At 38.2% G+C, this 22,923-nt stretch overlaps 1 protein-coding gene across 1 annotated transcript; it reads right to left on the bottom strand.

Moving 5' to 3' along the window:
• Window positions 1-3,871: 3,871 nt before the first annotated feature.
• Window positions 3,872-9,013, bottom strand: LOC135122063 (uncharacterized). The gene has a single exon (XM_064046309.1). The coding sequence runs from the start codon at window positions 9,011-9,013 to the stop codon at window positions 3,872-3,874; it is 5,142 nt and encodes a 1,713-aa protein (XP_063902379.1).
• Between the last annotated feature and the right edge of the window lie 13,910 nt (window positions 9,014-22,923).

The raw sequence follows: 22,923 nt of genomic DNA, 5'->3' as shown, positions 1-22,923 counted from the left end.
GCCACCAAACACACTTAAAGCATGCAGAATCGACTCAGAATAGGAAAAGGAGACGTTTAGGTCAATTTTATGCATTCTGGCGTTCGTAGATACAAGAAAACTGTTAAAATTCTTCAGAAACGTCGCTTTTGAAGTGTTTTCTTGTACTTTTAAGCCACTCAGATACCTACCCTACGGGCTCGGAAAGTGCAACGAAACCATCAAATTTTAGCTAGAAACTGTATTTTTGTCGATTTTTATTGAATTTGAACTATATTTCAACGTTTTTTGATGATTCTGAGCCACCAAACACACTTAAAGCATGCAGAATCGACTCAGAATAGGAAAACGAGACGTTTAGCTCAATTTTATGCATTCTGGCGTTCGTAGATACAAGAAAACTGTTAAAATTCTTCAGAAACGTCACTTTTGAAGTGTTTTCTTGTACTTTTTAGCCACTCAAATACCCTACGGGCTCGGAAAGTGCAACGAAACCATCAAATTTTAGCTAGAAACTGTATTTTTGTCGATTTTAATTGAATTTGAACTAGATTTCAACGTTTTTTAATGGTTCTGAGCCACCAAACACACTTAAAGCATACAGAATCGACTCAGAATAGGAAAAGGAAACATTTAGGTCAATTTTATGCATTCTGGCGTTCGTAGATACAAGAAAACTGTTAAAATTCTTCAGAAACGTCACTTTTGAAGTGTTTTCTTGTACTTTTAAGCCAATCAGATACCCAACGGGCTCTGAAAGTCCAACAAAACCATCAAATTTTAGCTAGAAACTGTATTTTTGTCGATTTTTATTGATTTTGAACCATATTTCAACGTTTTTTGATGGTTCTGAGCCCCCAAACACACTTAAAGCATGCAGAATCGACTCAGAATAGGAAAAGGAGACGTTTAGGTCAATTTTATGCATTCTGGCGTTCGTAGATACAAGAAAACTGTTAAAATTCTTCAGAAACGTCACTTTTGAAGTGTTTTCTTGTTCTTTTAAGCCACTCAGATACCCAACGGGCTCGGAAAGTGAAACGAAACCATCAAATTTTAGCTAGAAACTGTATTTTTGTCGATTTTTATTGAATTTGAACTATATTTCAACGTTTTTTGATGGTTCTGAGCCACCAAACACACTTAAAGCATGCAGAATCGACTCAGAATAGGAAAAGGAGACGTTCAGGTCAATTTTATGGATTCTGGCGTTCGTAGATACAAGAAAACTGTTAAAATTCTTCAGAAACGTCGCTTTTGAAGTGTTTTCTTGTACTTTTAAGCCACTCAGATACCTACCCTACGGGCTTGGAAAGTGCAACGAAACCATCAAATTTTAGCTAGAAACTGTATTTTTGTCGATTTTTATTGAATTTGAACTATATTTCAACGTTTTTTGATGGTTCTGAGCCACCAAACACACTTAAAGCATGCAGAATCGACTCAGAATAGGAAAAGGAGACGTTTAGGTCAATTTTATGCATTCTGGCGTTCGTAGGTACAAGAAAACTGTTAAAATTCTTCAGAAACGTCACTTTTGAAGTGTTTTCTTGTACTTTTAAGCCACTCAGATACCCTACGGGCTCGGAAAATGCAACGAAACCATCAAATTTTAGCTAGAAACTGTATTTTTGTCGATTTTTATTGAATTTGGACTATATTTCAACGTTTTTTGATGGTTCTGAGCCACCAAACACACTTAAAGCATGCAGAATCGACTCAGAATAGGAAAAGGAGACGTTTAGGTCAATTTTATGCATTCTGGCGTTCGTAGATACAAGAAAACTGTTAAAATTCTTCAGAAACGTCACTTTTGAAGTGTTTTCTTGTACTTTTAAGCCACTCAGATACCCAACGGGCTCGGAAAGTGAAACGAAACCATCAAATTTTAGCTAGAAACTGTATTTTTGTCGATTTTTATTGAATTTGAACTATATTTCAACGTTTTTTGATGGTTCTGAGCCACCAAACACACTTAAAGCATGCAGAATCGACTCAGAATAGGAAAAGGAGACGTTTAGGTCAATTTTATGCATTCTGGCGTTCGTAGATACAAGAAAACTGTTAAAATTCTTCAGAAACGTCGCTTTTGAAGTGTTTTCTTGTACTTTTAAGCCACTCAGATACCTACCCTACGGGCTCGGAAAGTGCAACGAAACCATCAAATTTTAGCTAGAAACTGTATTTTTGTCGATTTTTATTGAATTTGAACTATCTATATTTCAACGTTTTTTGATGGTTCTGAGCCACCAAACACACTTAAAGCATGCAGAATCGACTCAGAATAACAAAAGGAGACGTTTAGGTCAATTTTATGCATTCTGGCGTTCGTAGATACAAGAAAACTGTTAAAATTCTTCAGAAACGTCACTTTTGAAGTGTTTTCTTGTACTTTTAAGCCACTCAGATACCCTACGGGCTCGGAAAGTGCAACGAAACCATCAAATTTTAGCTAGAAACTGTATTTTTGTCGATTTTTATTGAATTTGAACTATATTTCAACGTTTTTTGATGGTTCTGAGCCACCAAACACACTTAAAGCATGCAGAATCGACTCAGAATAGGAAAAGGAGACGTTTAGGTCAATTTTATGCAATCTGGCTTTCGTAGATACAAGAAAACTGTTAAAATTCTTCAGAAACGTCACTTTTGAAGTGTTTTCTTGTACTTTTAAGCCACTCAGTTACCCTACGGGCTCGGAAAGTGCAACGAAACCATCAAATTTTAGCTAGAAACTGTATTTTTGTCGATTTTTATTGAATTTGAACTATATTTCAACGTTTTTTGATGGTTCTGAGCCACCAAACACACTTAAAGCATGCAGAATCGACTCAGAATAGGAAAAGGAGACGTTTAGGTCAATTTTATGCATTCTGGCGTTCGTAGGTACAAGAAAACTGTTAAAATTCTTCAGAAACGTCACTTTTGAAGTGTTTTCTTGTACTTTTAAGCCACTCAGATACCCTACGGGCTCGGAAAATGCAACGAAACCATCAAATTTTAGCTAGAAACTGTATTTTTGTCGATTTTTATTGAATTTTGACTATATTTCAACGTTTTTTGATGGTTCTGAGCCACCAAACACACTTAAAGCATGCAGAATCGACTCAGAATAGGAAAAGGAGACGTTTAGGTCAATTTTATGCATTCTGGCGTTCGTAGATACAAGAAAACTGTTAAAATTCTTCAGAAACGTCACTTTTGAAGTGTTTTCTTGTACTTTTAAGCCACTCAGATACCCAACGGGCTCGGAAAGTGAAACGAAACCATCAAATTTTAGCTAGAAACTGTATTTTTGTCGATTTTTATTGAATTTGAATTATATTTCAACGTTTTTTGACGGTTCTGAGCCACCAAACACACTTAAAGCATGCAGAATCGACTCAGAATAGGAAAAGGAGACGTTTAGGTCAATTTTATGCATTCTGGCGTTCGTAGATACAAGAAAACTGTTAAAATTCTTCAGAAACGTCACTTTTGAAGTGTTTTCTTGTACTTTTAAGCCACTCAGATACCCTGCGGGCTCGGAAAGTGCAACGAAACCATCAAATTTTAGCTAGTGTGCACGCGGGGTGCCGTGACTTAACTTTGCGCGAAGGACCGAGAATAACTGAGAAGTACCACTAACCTGGACTATCCTGCTGTAGGTGACAGGGGCCCCTGGTTCTTGGTAGCCTGATGTGGAGAAGTACAACGAGGAACACGCGAGAGTAAAAACCGTTCACTCATGCACCTTTTACGTTCAGTAGCGTACTACTTCCGCTCACTCGCGCGTGCGCCGGAATGGAGCACTTACTGTTCGAACATAACCGCCCACCAAATTTTAACAAAATTTAACGAAAAATTAAACGAAAATTAAAGAGAGTTCCTTATGTACATTATGAGAGTTCACTCAATTCTCCATTGAGAATTGGGTTGGGAGAATCACGAGCTTGTTTACCGGACGCGTATATAAACCGGTCGAGGTTTTCACTGTGGCCACACGGACGACTCCATCGGTTCCAGGATGTACCTCTTGTACGCGTCCTAACGGCCATGAAAGGGGGGTAGTTTCTGCGCCATACAATGCGACAATGGCGCCGGGTTGAATGTTTGGTTGATCCTTATTCCACTTCTGACGTTGGAGTTGAGTATGGAGATACTCCGTAGACCACCTCTTCCAGAACCGCTGATACAGCTGGGAGAGTAGTTGCCACCGACAGGTCCAATTCAAGTTGTCCTCCAAGGGAGCTTCAGTAGGTTGCAATAACGGTCTGCCGACTAAGAAATGTCCAGGGCTTAGGTAATCTACAGCGTCTTCTGGGTTAGAGGTGACGGCACATAAAGGACGGCTGTTCAATACCGCCTCAATCTTACAAAATAGCGTGCTGTACTCTTCGAAAGTTAAGAGAGAGGTGCCGATTGATCGATACAAGAGACTCTTTGCGGATTTGATCGCAGCCTCCCATAGGCCGCCAAAATTGGGAGCGGCTGGAGGGTTAAAATGCCATTTTATCTCCAAAGAAGTTAAGGAACTCGTTATCTCAGAGGAGTGCGAACGTAGAAACTGACTCACCTCCCTCAGGTGGCGAGCGGCGCCGATAAAGTTACGTCCGCAATCAGAGTATATGTCAGAGGGTAGACCACGGCGTGCGGTGAATCTGTTGAGCGAGGCTAAGAAGGCTTTCGTGGAGAGTTCCGAGACCATTTCTAAATGGACCGCTTTCGTAGACATACATATGAATAAACAGAGATACCCTTTGTTTGTGTGGGCCTTACGTCGACGACTTTCCCTGACCGTGAAGGGTCCGGCAAAGTCAATGCCAACAGAGGAAAACGGTTTGCTAGGTTGAACTCGAGCTGGCGGTAGATCAGCCATCAAGGGAAATACAGGTTTCGATTTAAACTTAAAACAGCGAATGCAACGAAAAATGCGCTGCCGTATGAGGGATCGAATCGATATTATCCAGAACTTCTGCTGTATAAGCGTCTGCACGCTTCTAGGTCCAGCGTGGCAAGCGTACAGATGATAGTAGTCGCAAATTAAAGCCGAGAGATGAGCTTTCTGAGGTAAAAGCAGAGGGTGTTTCGCATCTAGGGGAAGGGCGGAGTGTCGTAGCCGTCCGCCCACCCTAACTATACCCATTGCATCCAAGAATGGGAACAGCTTCTTTAATGGAGTTGTGGTGTGACCTTTGGAACGCAACTCTTCTATGAGCAGAGGAAAATGGTTTTGCTGTGTGAGACGCACAAGCAATAAGGTCGAGTATCGCATCTCTTCGCTTGAGAGTGGACCTTTCATCTCAGGACATCTTATTCGGAGTAGCCATCGGCGAATAAATGCGAAAGCGCGTTGTAGTCTACTCAATGAAGAAAATCGTGACACAACTTCATACAGAGGATTTTCTGGGTCGGCTTGAATGCGCAAAACTATAGGATCGTTTTTACGCTCCGGGAGCTCTTCGGGTGCGACATAATTTTCGTCTCTTACGGGCCACTTGGACGGCGGATTCTGCATAAAATCTGGTCCATTCCACCAGGAATGACAATCCATGATCTCTTCGGGAAATAATCCTCGAGACGCAAAGTCGGCTGAATTTTGATTCGACACTGTGTGTGCCCATTGGTGAAGAGATGTATGCTCTAATATGCGAACTACACGATTGGCCACGTAGGTTTTGAGAAGATGAGGAGAGGTGTGGAGCCATGCAAGGACAATCTGAGAATCGGTATAGAGATGAACATTTTCAAATCTTACGGCTTTAAGAGATTTAATCACATCACGAAGTAGTCTAGATAATAACAACGCTCCACAGAGTTCCAATCGAGGAATAGTCAATGTCTTGAGGGGTGCCACTTTGTTCTTGGCCTTCAAAAGATAATTGCTACAAGTGCTACTGGAATCATACGCATGTAAATAGATGCAAGCGGAGTATCCTTTAGAGGAAGCGTCCGAGAATCCCACCAAGAGCAAACGTGGCAAACTTTGGAGAATGTATCGAGGAATTTTAAGTGCGCGGAGACACCGCATTTGAGAAGAAAACCTTCCCCAAGCCTCCGATAGGGAAGGCGGCAGGATATCATCATAGCCCACTTTAGAGATCCATATCTGTTGCAGAAAATGCTTAGCCCAAAATACAATTGGAGATAACCACCCCATGGGATCAAAGATTCGAGCGATATAAGAAAGAACAGTGCGCTTGGTAACTTGAGAATCAAATTCTTGTACATAATAGGTGAAAGTATCAGACCGAGGATCCCACCGTAATCCAAGAATCTTAATAGAAGGATCGTCACTTGAGAAATTCAACGGAGATTCACGATGCTGTTCTGGAACATGATCTAGAGCAATTGGATCATTACTAGCCCATTTTCTCAGCTGGAAACCGCCACGATTGAGTAGGTTTGCGAGTTGTAACTGTAGCGACTTCGCTTCCTCAACTGTAGAGGCACCATGCGCAATATCGTCCACATAGGTGCTTTCTGTGATAGCTTGTACTGCCAATGGGAACTCATGCCCTTCGTCCTCGACGAGCTGGAGAAGGACACGTTGAGCAAGATATGCTGATGGTGCTAAACCATATGTCACTGTTTTTAACTCATACTCCTGCACATTAGAAGCGGGATCTGGCCTCCAGAATATGTGCTGGAGATAACGTTGCTTTGGATTCAACCAAATCTGTCTATACATCTGTCGAATATCCGCTGTGACTGCTATAGCATGAAGGCGAAAATTCATGAGAATGTGGCTCAAATCCTTTTGTAGCTTAGGACCGGGCAGAAGTTGCTGATTAAGCGTTGTCCCGTTTGAGTCAGGGGAGGATCCGTTAAACACAACTCGCACTTTGGTAGTTGAACTAGTTTCCTTTTGAACACAATGATGAGGCATTACGTACATGGAAGGTTGTGCGGCTAATTGCATATGTCCGAGATCGCGGTATTCTTGGAGAAAAGTAATATAAGCAGCGTTGAGTTGGGGACGCCGAGACATTCGAGCTTCCATTTTGAGATAAGTGTTCAGGGTTGTCTCTCGGTTGCTGAGAAGCGGCGAGCGCTGCTCACGGACTGGCATTGATACCACATATCTGCCTGAGCGATCGCGATAGTGCGTGTCCTTGAAATGAGCTTGACAAAAGTCATCTTCATGATTGGAGACTGAAAGGTTATCAGCGAGAGTCTCAGTTTCCCAAAACTTACGAACGGTATCATCAAGAGAATCGGTGCATGTGAGAAGAGAACACAAGGGGGAATTTGTTGAAGATGAAATCGAGCCTATAATTATCCATCCAAAGATTGTGTCAATGGCAGAGGGTTGTCCTTGAATAACATTAGGCTGCGTATTACATAAAATGTGAGGATATAGATCTGCTCCAATTAAGAATTCAACTCGAGCAGCTTGATGGAAGTTTTCATCAGCTAACGTTAGATGACTGAACTGATCCTTAATGTGAGAAGGTAACGTCTGACTAGGAAATTTATTAGGAATATCCGAAAGTACAACAGCGTGAACGTTTACGACATCAGCACGAGTTCTAGAGCGTAGAGTGGTACGAATGAGACCTTGAGTTCGGACAGGAAAACTGGCGATGCCAGTAACTTCAATGGGAGATCTGCTTCTTTTTAATCCCAAATGTTGCGCCGTTGATGAAGTAATCACTGATACTTGAGAGCCGGGATCAACCACAGCTCTTATCTTGTGATAATCTCCATTACAGTCTTGGATCTGGGCTGTCACAGTCGCTAGTAAAACAGTGTTGCGCTCCGCTGAGGTCTTGCACGAAAACACAACGGGAGATTTTCTTTCCTCTACAGAGGGAGAAGTACTAGTTTCGGAGGTATCCGCCTTGGACTCCTGGTGTAACACGGAGTGATGCTTGTTGCTGTGACAAATACGACAAGTTTTACGAGATTGACATTCATTTCGATTATGAGCACCCAAACAGTTGAAACATCGTCTCAATCTCTTCAACGTATCATATTTCTGTTCATTTGTTTTCTGGAGAAATTCGCTGCATGCCGGAAAGGGATGTGAACCTTTGCAGAGCACGCACGGGACAGAGCACGTAGAGGAGGCATCGGATTTGGCATTTGTCATGAGTGAAGCACGGAATGATTTAACTGATGGAGATTTACATTTCGGTGATTTTGTGTCCTGAGAGAGAAGTTCGTACGTTCGATTCTGATCCGTTATGAAATCAATTAACGCCTGATAGCTGGGAACGGAATTTGAACTTTGCCTATTCTCAAAAGCTTTTCTAGATACAGGATCCAAATTTGCAAACGATAATTGAAACAGCAAAAAATCACCAAGGTCTTGAAGATTCAAAGCCTTAAGAGCATTAATGGAATTCGAATGAATATTCAAAAAATGTCTCAAACTGCTAGAACTTGGGGATGATAACGGAGTAAAACCTAGAATTTGATTGACGTAGTGAGTCGCCAACCGTCTTTTATTCTGGTAGCGAAGTTGCAATGCTTCATACGCCAGTGCGTAATTTTCGGGGGTTAGATGAAAATTGGCAATGACTGTTAATGCGTCATCTCGCAGATAAGAGCGCAAATACTGGAATTTTTCAGCTTCTGATAACGCATCGTTTTTGTGGACAACCGAATCGAACAGTGAGAAAAACGCCGACCATTCTTCGATGCGACCGGTGAACGTAGGGATATTTATTCTGGGCAAATGCTGGTTGCTGTTGGCGACCGAATTACTGCTGGTTTGCTGCGGAGGTTGTGTCTTCACCAGGTCTAAATAACGACCACGTGTGTTAAATACTAAATCATCGAAAGCTGTTTGCACCTTACAGACTTCGAGAGCATGGCGATTATCCAATAAATCTGCATTTAGCTGAATAATTGCATTCTGAGTCTTATCCATTTCTATCTCAATAACCTCTAGTTTTTCGTACCGAGGCTTGAACTGAAGAGCTGTATCAACGGTGGTTCTCTTCACGGAGTCATAACAGTTTTGAACTTGAGCAAATAACTTTTCCCGTGTAGATTTCAGTACGGCGAGCTTCTTAATTTGAGATTGCAACAATTCTTCGTTAGTCATTGCGGCGATACGCGATAAAGCGTCGACCGAGAAACCGATAAATGTGAGGTTATGATCCGGCTCCGATTAGGACCAAATGTGCACGCGGGGTGCCGTGACTTAACTTTGCGCGAAGGACCGAGAATAACTGAGAAGTACCACTAACCTGGAGTATCCTGCTGTAGGTGACAGGGGCCCCTGGTTCTTGGTAGCCTGATGTGGAGAAGTACAACGAGGAACACGCGAGAGTAAAAACCGTTCACTCATGCACCTTTTACGTTCAGTAGCGTACTACTTCCGCTCACTCGCGCGTGCGCCGGAATGGAGCACTTACTGTTCGAACAGCTAGAAACTGTATTTTTGTCGATTTTTATTGAATTTGAACTATATTTCAACGTTTTTTGATGGTTCTGAGCCACCAAACACACTTAAAGCATGCAGAATCGACTCAGAATAGGAAAAGGAGACGTTTAGGTCAATTTTATGCATTGTGGCGTTCGTAGATACAAGAAAACTGTTAAAATTCTTCAGAAACTTCACTTTTGAAGTGTTTTCTTGTACTTTTAAGCCACTCAGATACCTACGGGCTCGGAAAGTGCAACGAAACCATCAAATTTTAGCTAGAAACTGTATTTTTGTCGATTTTTATTGAATTTGAACTATATTTCAACGTTTTTTGATGGTTCTGAGCCACCAAACACACTTAAAGCTTGCAGAATCGACTCAGAATAGGAAAAGGAGACGTTTAGTTTAATTTTATGCATTCTGGCGTTCGTAGATACAAGAAGACTGTTAAAATTCTTCAGAAATGTCACTTTTGAAGTGTTTTCTTGTACTTTTAAGCCACTCAGATACCCTACGGGCTCGGAAAGCGCAACGAAACCATCAAATTTTAGCTAGAAACTGTATTTTTGTCGATTTTTATTGAATTTGAACTATATTTCAACGTTTTTTGATGGTTCTGAGCCACCAAACACACTTAAAGCATGCAGAATCGACTCATAATAGGAAAAGGAGACGTTTAGGTCAATTTTATGCATTCTGGCGTTCGTAGATACAAGAAAACAGTTAAAATTCTTCAGAAAGTCACTTTTGAAGCGTTTTCTTGTACTTTTAAGCCACTCAGATACCCTACGGGCTCGGAAAGTGCAACGAAACCATCAAATTTTAGCTAGAAACTGTATTTTTGTCGATTTTTATTGAATTTGAACTATATTTCAACGTTTTTTGATGGTTCTGAGCCACCAAACACACTTAAAGCATGCAGAATCGACTCAGAATAGGAAAAGGAGACGTTTAGGTCAATTTTATTCATTCTGGCGTTCGTAGATACAAGAAAACTGTTAAAATTCTTCAGAAACGTCACTTTTGAAGTGTTTTCTTGTACTTTTAAGCCACTCAGATACCCTACGGGCTCGGAAAGTGCAACGAAACCATCAAATTTTAGCTAGAAACTGTATTTTTGTCGATTTTTATTGAATTTGAACTATATTTCAACGTTTTTTGATGGTTCTGAGCCACCAAACACACTTAAAGCATGCAGAATCGACTCAGAATAAGAAAAGGAGACGTTAGGTCAATTGTATGCATCCTGGCGTTCGTAGATACAAGAAAACTGTTAAAATTCTTCAGAAACGTCACTTTTGAAGTGTTTTCTTGTACTTTTAAGCCACTCAGACACCCTATGGGCTCGGAAAGTGCAACGAAACCATCAAATTTTAGCTAGAAACTGTATTTTTGTCGATTTTTATTGAATTTGAACTATATTTCAACGTTTTTTGATGGTTCTGAGCCACCAAACACACTTAAAGCATGCAGAATCGACTCAGAATAGGAAAAGGAGACGTTTAGGTCAATTTTATTCATTCTGGCGTTCGTAGATACAAGAAAACTGTTAAAATTCTTCAGAAACGTCACTTTTGAAGTGTTTTCTTGTACTTTTAAGCCACTCAGATACCCAATGGGCTCGGAAAGTGCAACGAAACCATCAAATTTTAGCTAGAAACTGTATTTTTGTCGATTTTTATTGAATTTGAACTATATTTCAACGTTTTTTGATGGTTCTGAGCCATCAAACACACTTAAAGCATGCAGAATCGAATCAGAATTGGAAAAGGAGACGTTTAGGTCAATTTTATGCATTCTGGCGTTCGTAGATACAAGAAAACTGTTAAAATTCTTCAGAAACGTCACTTTTGAAATGTTTTCTTGTACTTTTAAGCCACTCAGATACCCTACGGGCTCGGAAAGTGTAACGAAACCATCAAATTTTAGCTAGAAACTGTATTTTTGTCGATTTTTATAGAATTTGAACTATATTTCAACGTTTTTTGATGGTTCTGAGCCACCAAACACACTTAAAGCATGCAGAATCGACTCAGAATAGGAAAACGAGACGTTTAGGTCAATTTTATGCATTCTGGCGTTCGTAGATACAAGAAAACTCTTAAAATTCTTCAGAAACGTCACTCTTGAAGTGTTTTCTTGTACTTTTAAGCCACTCAGATACCCAACGGGCTCGGAAAGTGCAACGAAACCATCAAATTTTAGCTAGAAACTGTATTTTTGTCGATTTTTATTGAATTTGAACTATATTTCAACGTTTTTTGATGGTTCTGAGCCACCAAACACACTTAAAGCATGCAGAATCGACTCAGAATAGGAAAACGAGACGTTTAGGTCAATTTTATGCATTCTGGCGTTCGTAGATACAAGAAAACTCTTAAAATTCTTCAGAAACGTCACTCTTGAAGTGTTTTCTTGTACTTTTAAGCCACTCAGATACCCTACGGGCTCGGAAAGTGCAACGAAACCATCAAATTTTAGCTAGAAACTGTATTTTTGTCGATTTTTATTGAATTTGAACTATATTTCAACGTTTTTTGATGGTTCTGAGCCACCAAACACACTTAAAGCATGCAGAATCGACTCAGAATAGGAAAAGGAGACGTTTAGGTCAATTTTATGCATTCTGGCGTTCGTAGATACAAGAAAACTGTTAAAATTCTTCAGAAAGTCACTTTTGAAGTGTTTTCTTGTACTTTTAAGCCACTCAGATACCCTACGGGCTCGGAAAGTGCAACGAAACCATCAAATTTTAGCTAGAAACTGTATTTTTGTCGATTTTTATTGAATTTGAACTATATTTCAACGTTTTTTGATGGTTCTGAGCCACCAAACACACTTAAAGCATGCAGAATCGGCTCAGAATAGGAAAAGGAGACGTTTAGGTCAATTTTATTCATTCTGGCGTTCGTAGATACAAGAAAACTGTTAAAATTCTTCAGAAACGTCACTTTTGAAGTGTTTTCTTGTACTTTTAAGCCACTCAGATACCCTACGGGCTCGGAAAGTGCAACGAAACCATCAAATTTTAGCTAGAAACAGTATTTTTGTCGATTTTTATTGAATTTGAACTATATTTCAACGTTTTTTGATGGTTCTGAGCCACCTAACACACTTAAAGCATGCAGAATCGACTGAGAATAGGAAAAGGAGACGTTTAGGTCAATTTTATGCATTCTGGCGTTCGTAGATACAAGAAAACTGTTAAAATTCTTCAGAAACGTCACTTTTGAAGTGTTTTCTTGTACTTTTAAGCCACTCAGATACCCTAGGGGCTCGGAAAGTGCAACGAAACCATCAAATTTTAGCTAGAAACTGTATTTTTGTCGATTTTTATTGAATTTGAACTATATTTCAACGTTTTTTGATGGTTCTGAGCCACCAAACACACTTAAAGCATGCAGAATCGACTCAGAATAGGAAAAGGAGACGTTTAGTTCAATTTTATGCATTCTGGCGTTCGTAGATACAAGAAAACTGTTAAAATTCTTCAGAAACGTCACTTTTGAAGTGTTTTCTTGTACTTTTAAGCCACTCAGATACCCTACGGGCTCGGAAAGTGCAACGAAACCATCAAATTTTAGCTAGAAACTGTATTTTTGTCGATTTTTATTGAATTTGAACTATATTTCAACGTTTTTTGATGGTTCTGAGCCACCAAACACACTTAAAGCATGCAGAATCGACTCAGAATAGGAAAAGGAGACGTTTAGGTCAATTTTATGCATTCTGGCGTTCGTAGATACAAGAAAACTGTTAAAATTCTTCAGAAACGTCACTTTTGAAGTGTTTTCTTGTACTTTTAAGCCACTCAGATACCCTACGGGCTCGGAAAGTGCAACGAAACCATCAAATTTTAGCTAGAAACTGTATTTTTGTGGATTTTTATTGAATTTGAACTATATTTCAACGTTTTTTGATGGTTCTGAGCCACCAAACACACTTAAAGCATGCAGAATCGACTCAGAATAGGAAAAGGAGACGTTTCGGTCAATTTTATGCATTCTGGCGTTCGTAGATACAAGAAAACTGTTAAAATTCTTCAGAAACGTCACTTTTGAAGTGTTTTCTTGTACTTTTAAGCCACTCAGATACCCTACGGGCTCGGAAAGTGCAACGAAACCATCAAATTTTAGCTAGAAACTGTATTTTTGTCGATTTTTATTGAATTTGAACTATATTTCAACGTTTTTTGATGGTTCTGAGCCACCAAACACACTTAAAGCATGCAGAATCGACTCAGAATAGGAAAAGGAGACGTTTAGGTCAATTTTATGCATTCTGGCGTTCGTAGATACAAGAAAACTGTTAAAATTCTTCAGAAACGTCACTTTTGAAGTGTTTTCTTGTACTTTTAAGCCACTCAGATACCCTACGGGCTCGGAAAGTGCAACGAAACCATCAAATTTTAGCTAGAAACTGTATTTTTGTCGATTTTTATTGAATTTGAACTATATTTCAACGTTTTTTGATGGTTCTGAGCCACCAAACACACTTAAAGCATGCAGAATCGACTCAGAATAGGAAAAGGAGACGTTTCGGTCAATTTTATGCATTCTGGCGTTCGTAGATACAAGAAAACTGTTAAAATTCTTCAGAAACGTCACTTTTGAAGTGTTTTCTTGTACTTTTAAGCCACTCAGATACCCTACGGGCTCGGAAAGTGCAACGAAACCATCAAATTTTAGCTAGAAACTGTATTTTTGTCGATTTTTATTGAATTTGAACTATATTTCAACGTTTTTTGATGGTTCTGAGCCACCAAACACACTTAAAGCATGCAGAATCGACTCAGAATAGGAAAAGGAGACGTTTAGGTCAATTTTATGCATTCTGGCGTTCGTAGATACAAGAAAACTGTTAAAATTCTTCAGAAACGTCACTTTTGAAGTGTATTCTTGTACTTTTAAGCCACTCAGATACCCTACGGGCTCGGAGAGTGCAACGAAACCATCAAATTTTAGCTAGAAACTGTATTTTTGTCGATTTTTATTGAATTTGAACTAAATTTCAACGTTTTTTGATGGTTCTGAGCCACCAAACACACTTAAAGCATGCAGAATCGACTCAGAATAGGAAAAGGAGACGTTTAGGTCAATTTTATGCATTCTGGCGTTCGTAGATACAAGAAAACTGTTAAAATTCTTCAGAAACGTCACTTTTGAAGTGTTTTCTTGTACTTTTAAGCCACTCAGATACCCTACGGGCTCGGAAAGTGCAACGAAACCATCAAATTTTAGCTAGAAACTGTATTTTTGTCGATTTTTATTGAATTTGAACTATATTTCAACGTTTTTTGATGGTTCTGAGCCACCAAACACACTTAAAGCATGCAGAATCGACTCAGAATAGGAAAAGGAGACGTTTAGGTCAATTTTATGCATTCTGGCGTTCGTAGATACAAGAAAACTGTTAAAATTCTTCAGAAACGTCACTTTTGAAGTGTTTTCTTGTACTTTTAAGCCACTCAGATACCCTACGGGCTCGGAAAGTGCAACGAAACCATCAAATTTTAGCTAGAAACTGTATTTTTGTCGATTTTTATTGAATTTGAACTATATTTCAACGTTTTTTGATGGTTCTGAGCCACCAAACACACTTAAAGCATGCAGAATCGACTCAGAATAGGAAAAGGAGACGTTTAGGTCAATTTTATGCATTCTGGCGTTCGTAGATACAAGAAAACTGTTAAAATTCTTCAGAAACGTCACTTTTGAAGTGTTTTCTTGTACTTTTAAGCCATTCAGATACCCTACGGGCTCGGAAAGTGCAACGAAACCATCAAATTTTAGCTAGAAACTGTATTTTTGTCGATTTTTATTGAATTTGAACTATATTTCAACGTTTTTTGATGGTTCTGAGCCACCAAACACACTTAAAGCATGCAGAATCGACTCAGAATAGGAAAAGGAGACGTTTAGGTCAATTTTATGCATTCTGGCGTTCGTAGATACAAGAAAACTGTTAAAATTCTTCAGAAACGTCACTTTTGAAGTGTTTTCTTGTACTTTTAAGCCACTCAGATACCCTACGGGCTCGGAAAGTGCAACGAAACCATCAAATTTTAGCTAGAAACTGTATTTTTGTCGATTTTTATTGAATTTGAACTATATTTCAACGTTTTTTGATGGTTCTGAGCCACCAAACACACTTAAAGCATGCAGAATCGACTCAGAATAGGAAAAGGAGACGTTTAGGTCAATTTTATGCATTCTGGCGTTCGTAGATACAAGAAAACTGTTAAAATTCTTCAGAAACGTCACTTTTGAAGTGTTTTCTTGTACTTTTAAGCCATTCAGATACCCTACGGGCTCGGAAAGTGCAACGAAACCATCAAATTTTAGCTAGAAACTGTATTTTTGTCGATTTTTATTGAATTTGAACTATATTTCAACGTTTTTTGATGGTTCTGAGCCACCAAACACACTTAAAGCATGCAGAATCCACTCAGAATAGGAAAAGGAGACGTTTAGGTCAATTTTATGCATTCTGGCGTTCGTAGATACAAGAAAACTGTTAAAATTCTTCAGAAACGTCACTTTTGAATTGTTTTCTTGTACTTTTAAGCCACTCAGATACCCTACGGGCTCGGAAAGTGCAACGAAACCATCAAATTTTAGCTAGAAACTGTATTTTTGTCGATTTTTATTGAATTTGAACTATATTTCAACGTTTTTTGATGGTTCTGAGCCACCAAACACACTTAAAGCATGCAGAATCGACTCAGAATAGGAAAAGGAGACGTTTAGGTCAATTTTATGCATTCTGGCGTTCGTTGATACAAGAAAACTGTTAAAATTCTTCAGAAACGTCACTTTTGAAGTGTTTTCTTGTACTTTTAAGCCACTCAGATACCCTACGGGCTCGGAAAGTGCAACGAAACCATCAAATTTTAGCTAGAAACTGTATTTTTGTCGATTTTTATTGAATTTGAACTATATTTCAAAGTTTTTTGATGGTTCTGAGCCACCAAACACACTTAAAGCATGCAGAATCGACTCAGAATAGGAAAAGGAGACGTTTAGGTCAATTTTATGCATTCTGGCGTTCGTAGATACAAGAAAACTGTTAAAATTCTTCAGAAACGTCACTTTTGAAGTGTTTTCTTGTACTTTTAAGCCACTCAGATACACTACGGGCTCGGAAAGTGCAACGAAACCATCAAATTTTAGCTAGAAACTGTATTTTTGTCGATTTTTATTGAATTTGAACTATATTTCAACGTTTTTTGATGGTTCTGAGCCACCAAACACACTTAAAGCATGCAGAATCGACTCAGAATAGGAAAAGGAGACGTTTAGGTCAATTTAATGCATTCTGGCGTTCGTAGATACAAGAAAACTGTTAAAATTCTTCAGAAACGTCACTTTTGAAGTGTTTTCTTGTACTTTTAAGCCACTCAGATACCCTACGGGCTCGGAAAGTGCAACGAAACCATCAAATTTTGGCTAGAAACTGTATTTTTGTCGATTTTTATTGAATTTGAACTATATTTCAACGTTTTTTGATGGTTCTGAGCCACCAAACACACTTAAAGCATGCAGAATCGACTCAGAATAGGAAAAGGAGACGTTTAGGTCAATTTTATGCATTCTGGCGTTCGTAGATACAAGAAAACTGTTAAAATTCTTCAGAAACGTCACTTTTGAAGTGTTTTCTTGTACTTTTAAGCCACTCAGATACCCTACGGGCTCGGAAAGTGCAACGAAACCATCAAATTTTAGCTAGAAACTGTATTTTTGTCGATTTTTATTGAATTTGAACTATATTTCAACGTTTTTTGATGGTTCTGAGCCACCAAACACACTTAAAGCATGCAGAATCGGCTCAGAATAGGAAAAGGAGACGTTTAGGTCAATTTTATTCATTCTGGCGTTCGTAGATACAAGAAAACTGTTAAAATTCTTCAGAAACGTCACTTTTGAAGTGTTTTCTTGTACTTTTAAGCCACTCAGATACCCTACGGGCTCGGAAAGTGCAACGAAACCATCAAATTTTAGCTAGAAACAGTATTTTTGTCGATTTTTATTGAATTTGAACTATATTTCAACGTTTTTTGATGGTTCTGAGCCACCTAACACACTTAAAGCATGCAGAATCGACTGAGAATAGGAAAAGGAGACGTTTAGGTCAATTTTATGCATTCTGGCGTTCGTAGATACAAGAAAAATGTTAAAATTCTTCAGAAACGTCACTTTTGAAGTGTTTTCTTGTACTTTTAAGCCACTCAGATACCCTACGGGCTCGGAAAGTGCAACGAAACCATCAAATTTTAGCTAGAAACTGTATTTTTGTCGATTTTTATTGAATTTGAACTATATTTCAACGTTTTTTGATGGTTCTGAGCCACCAAACACACTTAAAGCATGCAGAATCGACTCAGAATAGGAAAAGGAGACGTTTAGTTCAATTTTATGCATTCTGGCGTTCGTAGATACAAGAAAACTGTTAAAATTCTTCAGAAACGTCACTTTTGAAGTGTTTTCTTGTACTTTTAAGCCACTCAGATACCCTACGGGCTCGGAAAGTGCAACGAAACCATCAAATTTTAGCTAGAAACTGTATTTTTGTCGATTTTTATTGAATTTGAACTATATTTCAACGTTTTTTGATGGTTCTGAGCCACCAAACACACTTAAAGCATGCAGAATCGACTCAGAATAGGAAAAGGAGACGTTTAGGTCAATTTTATGCATTCTGGCGTTCGTAGATACAAGAAAACTGTTAAAATTCTTCAGAAACGTCACTTTTGAAGTGTTTTCTTGTACTTTTAAGCCACTCAGATACCCTACGGGCTCGGAAAGTGCAACGAAACCATCAAATTTTAGCTAGAAACTGTATTTTTGTCGATTTTTATTGAATTTGAACTATATTTCAACGTTTTTTGATGGTTCTGAGCCACCAAACACACTTAAAGCATGCAGAATCGACTCAGAATAGGAAAAGGAGACGTTTCGGTCAATTTTATGCATTCTGGCGTTCGTAGATACAAGAAAACTGTTAAAATTCTTCAGAAACGTCACTTTTGAAGTGTTTTCTTGTACTTTTAAGCCACTCAGATACCCTACGGGCTCGGAAAGTGCAACGAAACCATCAAATTTTAGCTAGAAACTGTATTTTTGTCGATTTTTATTGAATTTGAACTATATTTCAACGTTTTTTGATGGTTCTGAGCCACCAAACACACTTAAAGCATGCAGAATCGACTCAGAATAGGAAAAGGAGACGTTTAGGTCAATTTTATGCATTCTGGCGTTCGTAGATACAAGAAAACTGTTAAAATTCTTCAGAAACGTCACTTTTGAAGTGTTTTCTTGTACTTTTAAGCCACTCAGATACCCTACGGGCTCGGAAAGTGCAACGAAACCATCAAATTTTAGCTAGAAACTGTATTTTTGTCGATTTTTATTGAATTTGAACTATATTTCAAAGTTTTTTGATGGTTCTGAGCCACCAAACACACTTAAAGCATGCAGAATCGACTCAGAATAGGAAAAGGAGACGTTTAGGTCAATTTTATGCATTCTGGCGTTCGTAGATACAAGAAAACTGTTAAAATTCTTCAGAAACGTCACTTTTGAAGTGTTTTCTTGTACTTTTAAGCCACTCAGATACACTACGGGCTCGGAAAGTGCAACGAAACCATCAAATTTTAGCTAGAAACTGTATTTTTGTCGATTTTTATTGAATTTGAACTATATTTCAACGTTTTTTGATGGTTCTGAGCCACCAAACACACTTAAAGCATGCAGAATCGACTCAGAATAGGAAAAGGAGACGTTTAGGTCAATTTTATGCATTCTGGCGTTCGTAGATACAAGAAAACTGTTAAAATTCTTCAGAAACGTCACTTTTGAAGTGTTTTCTTGTACTTTTAAGCCACTCAGATACCCTACGGGCTCGGAAAGTGCAACGAAACCATCAAATTTTGGCTAGAAACTGTATTTTTGTCGATTTTTATTGAATTTGAACTATATTTCAACGTTTTTTGATGGTTCTGAGCCACCAAACACACTTAAAGCATGCAGAATCGACTCAGAATAGGAAAAGGAGACGTTTAGGTCAATTTTATGCATTCTGGCGTTCGTAGATACAAGAAAACTGTTAAAATTCTTCAGAAACGTCACTTTTGAAGTGTTTTCTTGTACTTTTAAGCCACTCAGATACCCTACGGGCTCGGAAAGTGCAACGAAACCATCAAATTTTAGCTAGAAACTGTATTTTTGTCGATTTTTATTGAATTTGAACTATATTTCAACGTTTTTTGATGGTTCTGAGCCACCAAACACACTTAAAGCATGCAGAATCGACTCAGAATAGGAAAAGGAGACGTTTAGGTCAATTTTATGCATTCTGGCGTTCGTAGATACAAGAAAACTGTTAAAATTCTTCAGAAACGTCACTTTTGAAGTGTTTTCTTGTACTTTTAAGCCACTCAGATACCCTACGGGCTCGGAAAGTGCAACGAAACCATCACATTTTAGCTAGAAACTGTATTTTTGTCGATTTTTTTTGAATTTGAACTATATTTCAACGTTTTTTGATGGTTCTGAGCCACCAAACACACTTAAAGCATGCAGAATCGACTCAGAATAGGAAAAGGAGACGTTTAGGTCAATTTTATTCATTCTGGCGTTCGTAGATACAAGAAAACTGTTAAAATTCTTCAGAAACGTCACTTTTGAAGTGTTTTCTTGTACTTTTAAGCCACTCAGATACCCTACGGGCTCGGAAAGTGCAACGAAACCATCAAATTTTAGCTACAAACTGTATTTTTGTCGATTTTTATTGAATTTGAACTATATTTCAACGTTTTTTGATGGTTCTGAGCCACCAAACACACTTAAAGCATGCAGAATCGACTCAGAATAGGAAAAGGAGACGTTTAGGTCAATTTTATGCATTCTGGCGTTCGTAGATACAAGAAAACTGTTAAAATTCTTCAGAAACGTCACTTTTGAAGTGTTTTCTTGTACTTTTAAGCCACTCAGATACCCTACGGGCTCGGAAAGTGCAACGAAACCATCAAATTTTAGCTAGAAACTGTATTTTTGTCGATTTTTATTGAATTTGAACTATATTTCAACGTTTTTTGATGGTTCTGAGCCACCAAACACACTTAAAGCATGCAGAATCGACTCAGAATAGGAAAAGGAGACGTTTAGGTCAATTTTATGCATTCTGGCGTTCGTAGATACAAGAAAACTGTTAAAATTCTTCAGAAACGTCACTTTTGAAGTGTTTTTCTTGTACTTTTAAGCCACTCAGATACCCTACGGGCTCGGAAAGTGCAACGAAACCATCAAATTTTATCTAGAAACTGTATTTTTGTCGATTTTTATTGAATTTGAACTATATTTCAACGTTTTTTGATGGTTCTGAGCCACCAAACACACTTAAAGCATGCAGAATCGACTCAGAATAGGAAAAGGAGACGTTTAGGTCAATTTTATGCATTCTGGCGTTCGTAGATACAAGAAAACTGTTAAAATTCTTCAGAAACGTCACTTTTGAAGTGTTTTCTTGTACTTTTAAGCCACTCAGATACCCTACGGGCTCGGAAAGTGCAACGAAACCATCAAATTTTATCTAGAAACTGTATTTTTGTCGATTTTTATTGAATTTGAACTATATTTCAACGTTTTTTGATGGTTCTGAGCCACCAAACACACTTAAAGCATGCAGAATCGACTCAGAATAGGAAAAGGAGACGTTTAGGTCAATTTTATGCATTCTGGCGTTCGTAGATACAAGAAAACTGTTAAAATTCTTCAGAAACGTCACTTTTGAAGTGTTTTCTTGTACTTTTAAGCCACACAGATACCCTACGGGCTCGGAAAGTGCAACGAAACCATCAAATTTTAGCTAGAAACTGTATTTTTTGTCGATTTTTATTGAATTTGAACTATATTTCAACGTTTTTTGATGGTTCTGAGCCACCAAACACACTTAAAGCATGCAGAATCGACTCAGAATAGGAAAAGGAGACGTTTAGGTCAATTTTATGCATTCTGGCGTTCGTAGATACAAGAAAACTGTTAAAATTCTTCAGAAACGTCACTTTTGAAGTGTTTTCTTGTACTTTTAAGCCACTCAGATACCCTACGGGCTCGGAAAGTGCAACGAAACCATCAAATTTTAGCTAGAAACTGTATTTTTGTCGATTTTTATTGAATTTGAACTATATTTCAACGTTTTTTGATGGTTCTGAGCCACCAAACACACTTAAAGCATGCAGAATCGACTCAGAATAGGAAAAGGAAACGTTTAGGTCAATTTTATGCATTCTGGCGTTCGTAGATACAAGAAAACTGTTAAAATTCTTCAGAAACGTCACTTTTGAAGTGTTTTCTTGTACTTTTAAGCCACTCAGATACCCTACGGGCTCGGAAAGTGCAACGAAACCATCAAATTTTAGCTAGAAACTGTATTTTTGTCGATTTTTATTGAATTTGAACTATATTTCAACGTTTTTTGATGGTTCTGAGCCACCAAACACACTTAAAGCATGCAGAATCGACTCAGAATAGGAAAAGGAGACGTTTCGGTCAATTTTATGCATTCTGGCGTTCGTAGATACCAGAAAACTGTTAAAATTCTTCAGAAACGTCACTTTTGAAGTGTTTTCTTGTACTTTTAAGCCACTCAGATACCCTACGGGCTCGGAAAGTGCAACGAAACCATCAAATTTTAGCTAGAAACTGTATTTTTGTCGATTTTTATTGAATTTGAACTATATTTCAACGTTTTTTGATGGTTCTGAGCCACCAAACACACTTAAAGCATGCAGAATCGACTCAGAATAGGAAAAGGAGAAGTTTAGGTCAATTTTATGCATTCTGGCGTTCGTAGATAAAAGAAAACTGTTAAAATTCTTCAGAAACGTCACTTTTGAAGTGTTTTCTTGTACTTTTAAGCCACTCAGATACCCTACGGGCTCGGAGAGTGCAACGAAACCATCAAATTTTAGCTAGAAACTGTATTTTTGTCGATTTTTATTGAATTTGAACTATATTTCAACGTTTTTTGATGGTTCTGAGCCACCAAACACACTTAAAGCATGCAGAATCGACTCAGAATAGGAAAAGGAGACGTTTAGGTCAATTTTATGCATTCTGGCGTTCGTAGATACAAGAAAACTGTTAAAATTCTTCAGAAACGTCACTTTTGAAGTGTTTTCTTGTACTTTTAAGCCACTCAGATACCCTACGGGCTCGGAAAGTGCAACGAAACCATCAAATTTTAGCTAGAAACTGTATTTTTGTCGATTTTTATTGAATTTGAACTATATTTCAACGTTTTTTGATGGTTCTGAGCCACCAAACACACTTAAAGCATGCAGAATCGACTCAGAATAGGAAAAGGAGACGTTTAGGTCAATTTTATGCATTCTGGCGATCGTAGATACAAGAAAACTGTTAAAATTCTTCAGAAACGTCACTTTTGAAGTGTTTTCTTGTACTTTTAAGCCACTCAGATACCCTACGGGCTCGGAAAGTGCAACGAAACCATCAAATTTTAGCTAGAAACTGTATTTTTGTCGATTTTTATTGAATTTGAACTATATTTCAACGTTTTTTGATGGT

This window comes from Zophobas morio, unplaced genomic scaffold, assembly GCF_036711695.1.
Source record: "Zophobas morio isolate AGI-343-1 ecotype UQ-CSIRO unplaced genomic scaffold, CSIRO_AGI_Zmor_V1 ptg000850l, whole genome shotgun sequence".
NCBI classification, from domain to species: Eukaryota; Metazoa; Arthropoda; class Insecta; order Coleoptera; family Tenebrionidae; genus Zophobas; species Zophobas morio.
This window is presented reverse-complemented; position numbering and strand designations above follow the sequence as displayed.

Bases quoted from the DNA above. Each gene is read 5' to 3' on its own strand.
- LOC135122063 (XM_064046309.1), bottom strand. From the start codon at position 9,013: ATGACTAACGAAGAATTGTTGCAATCTCAAATTAAGAAGCTCGCCGTA.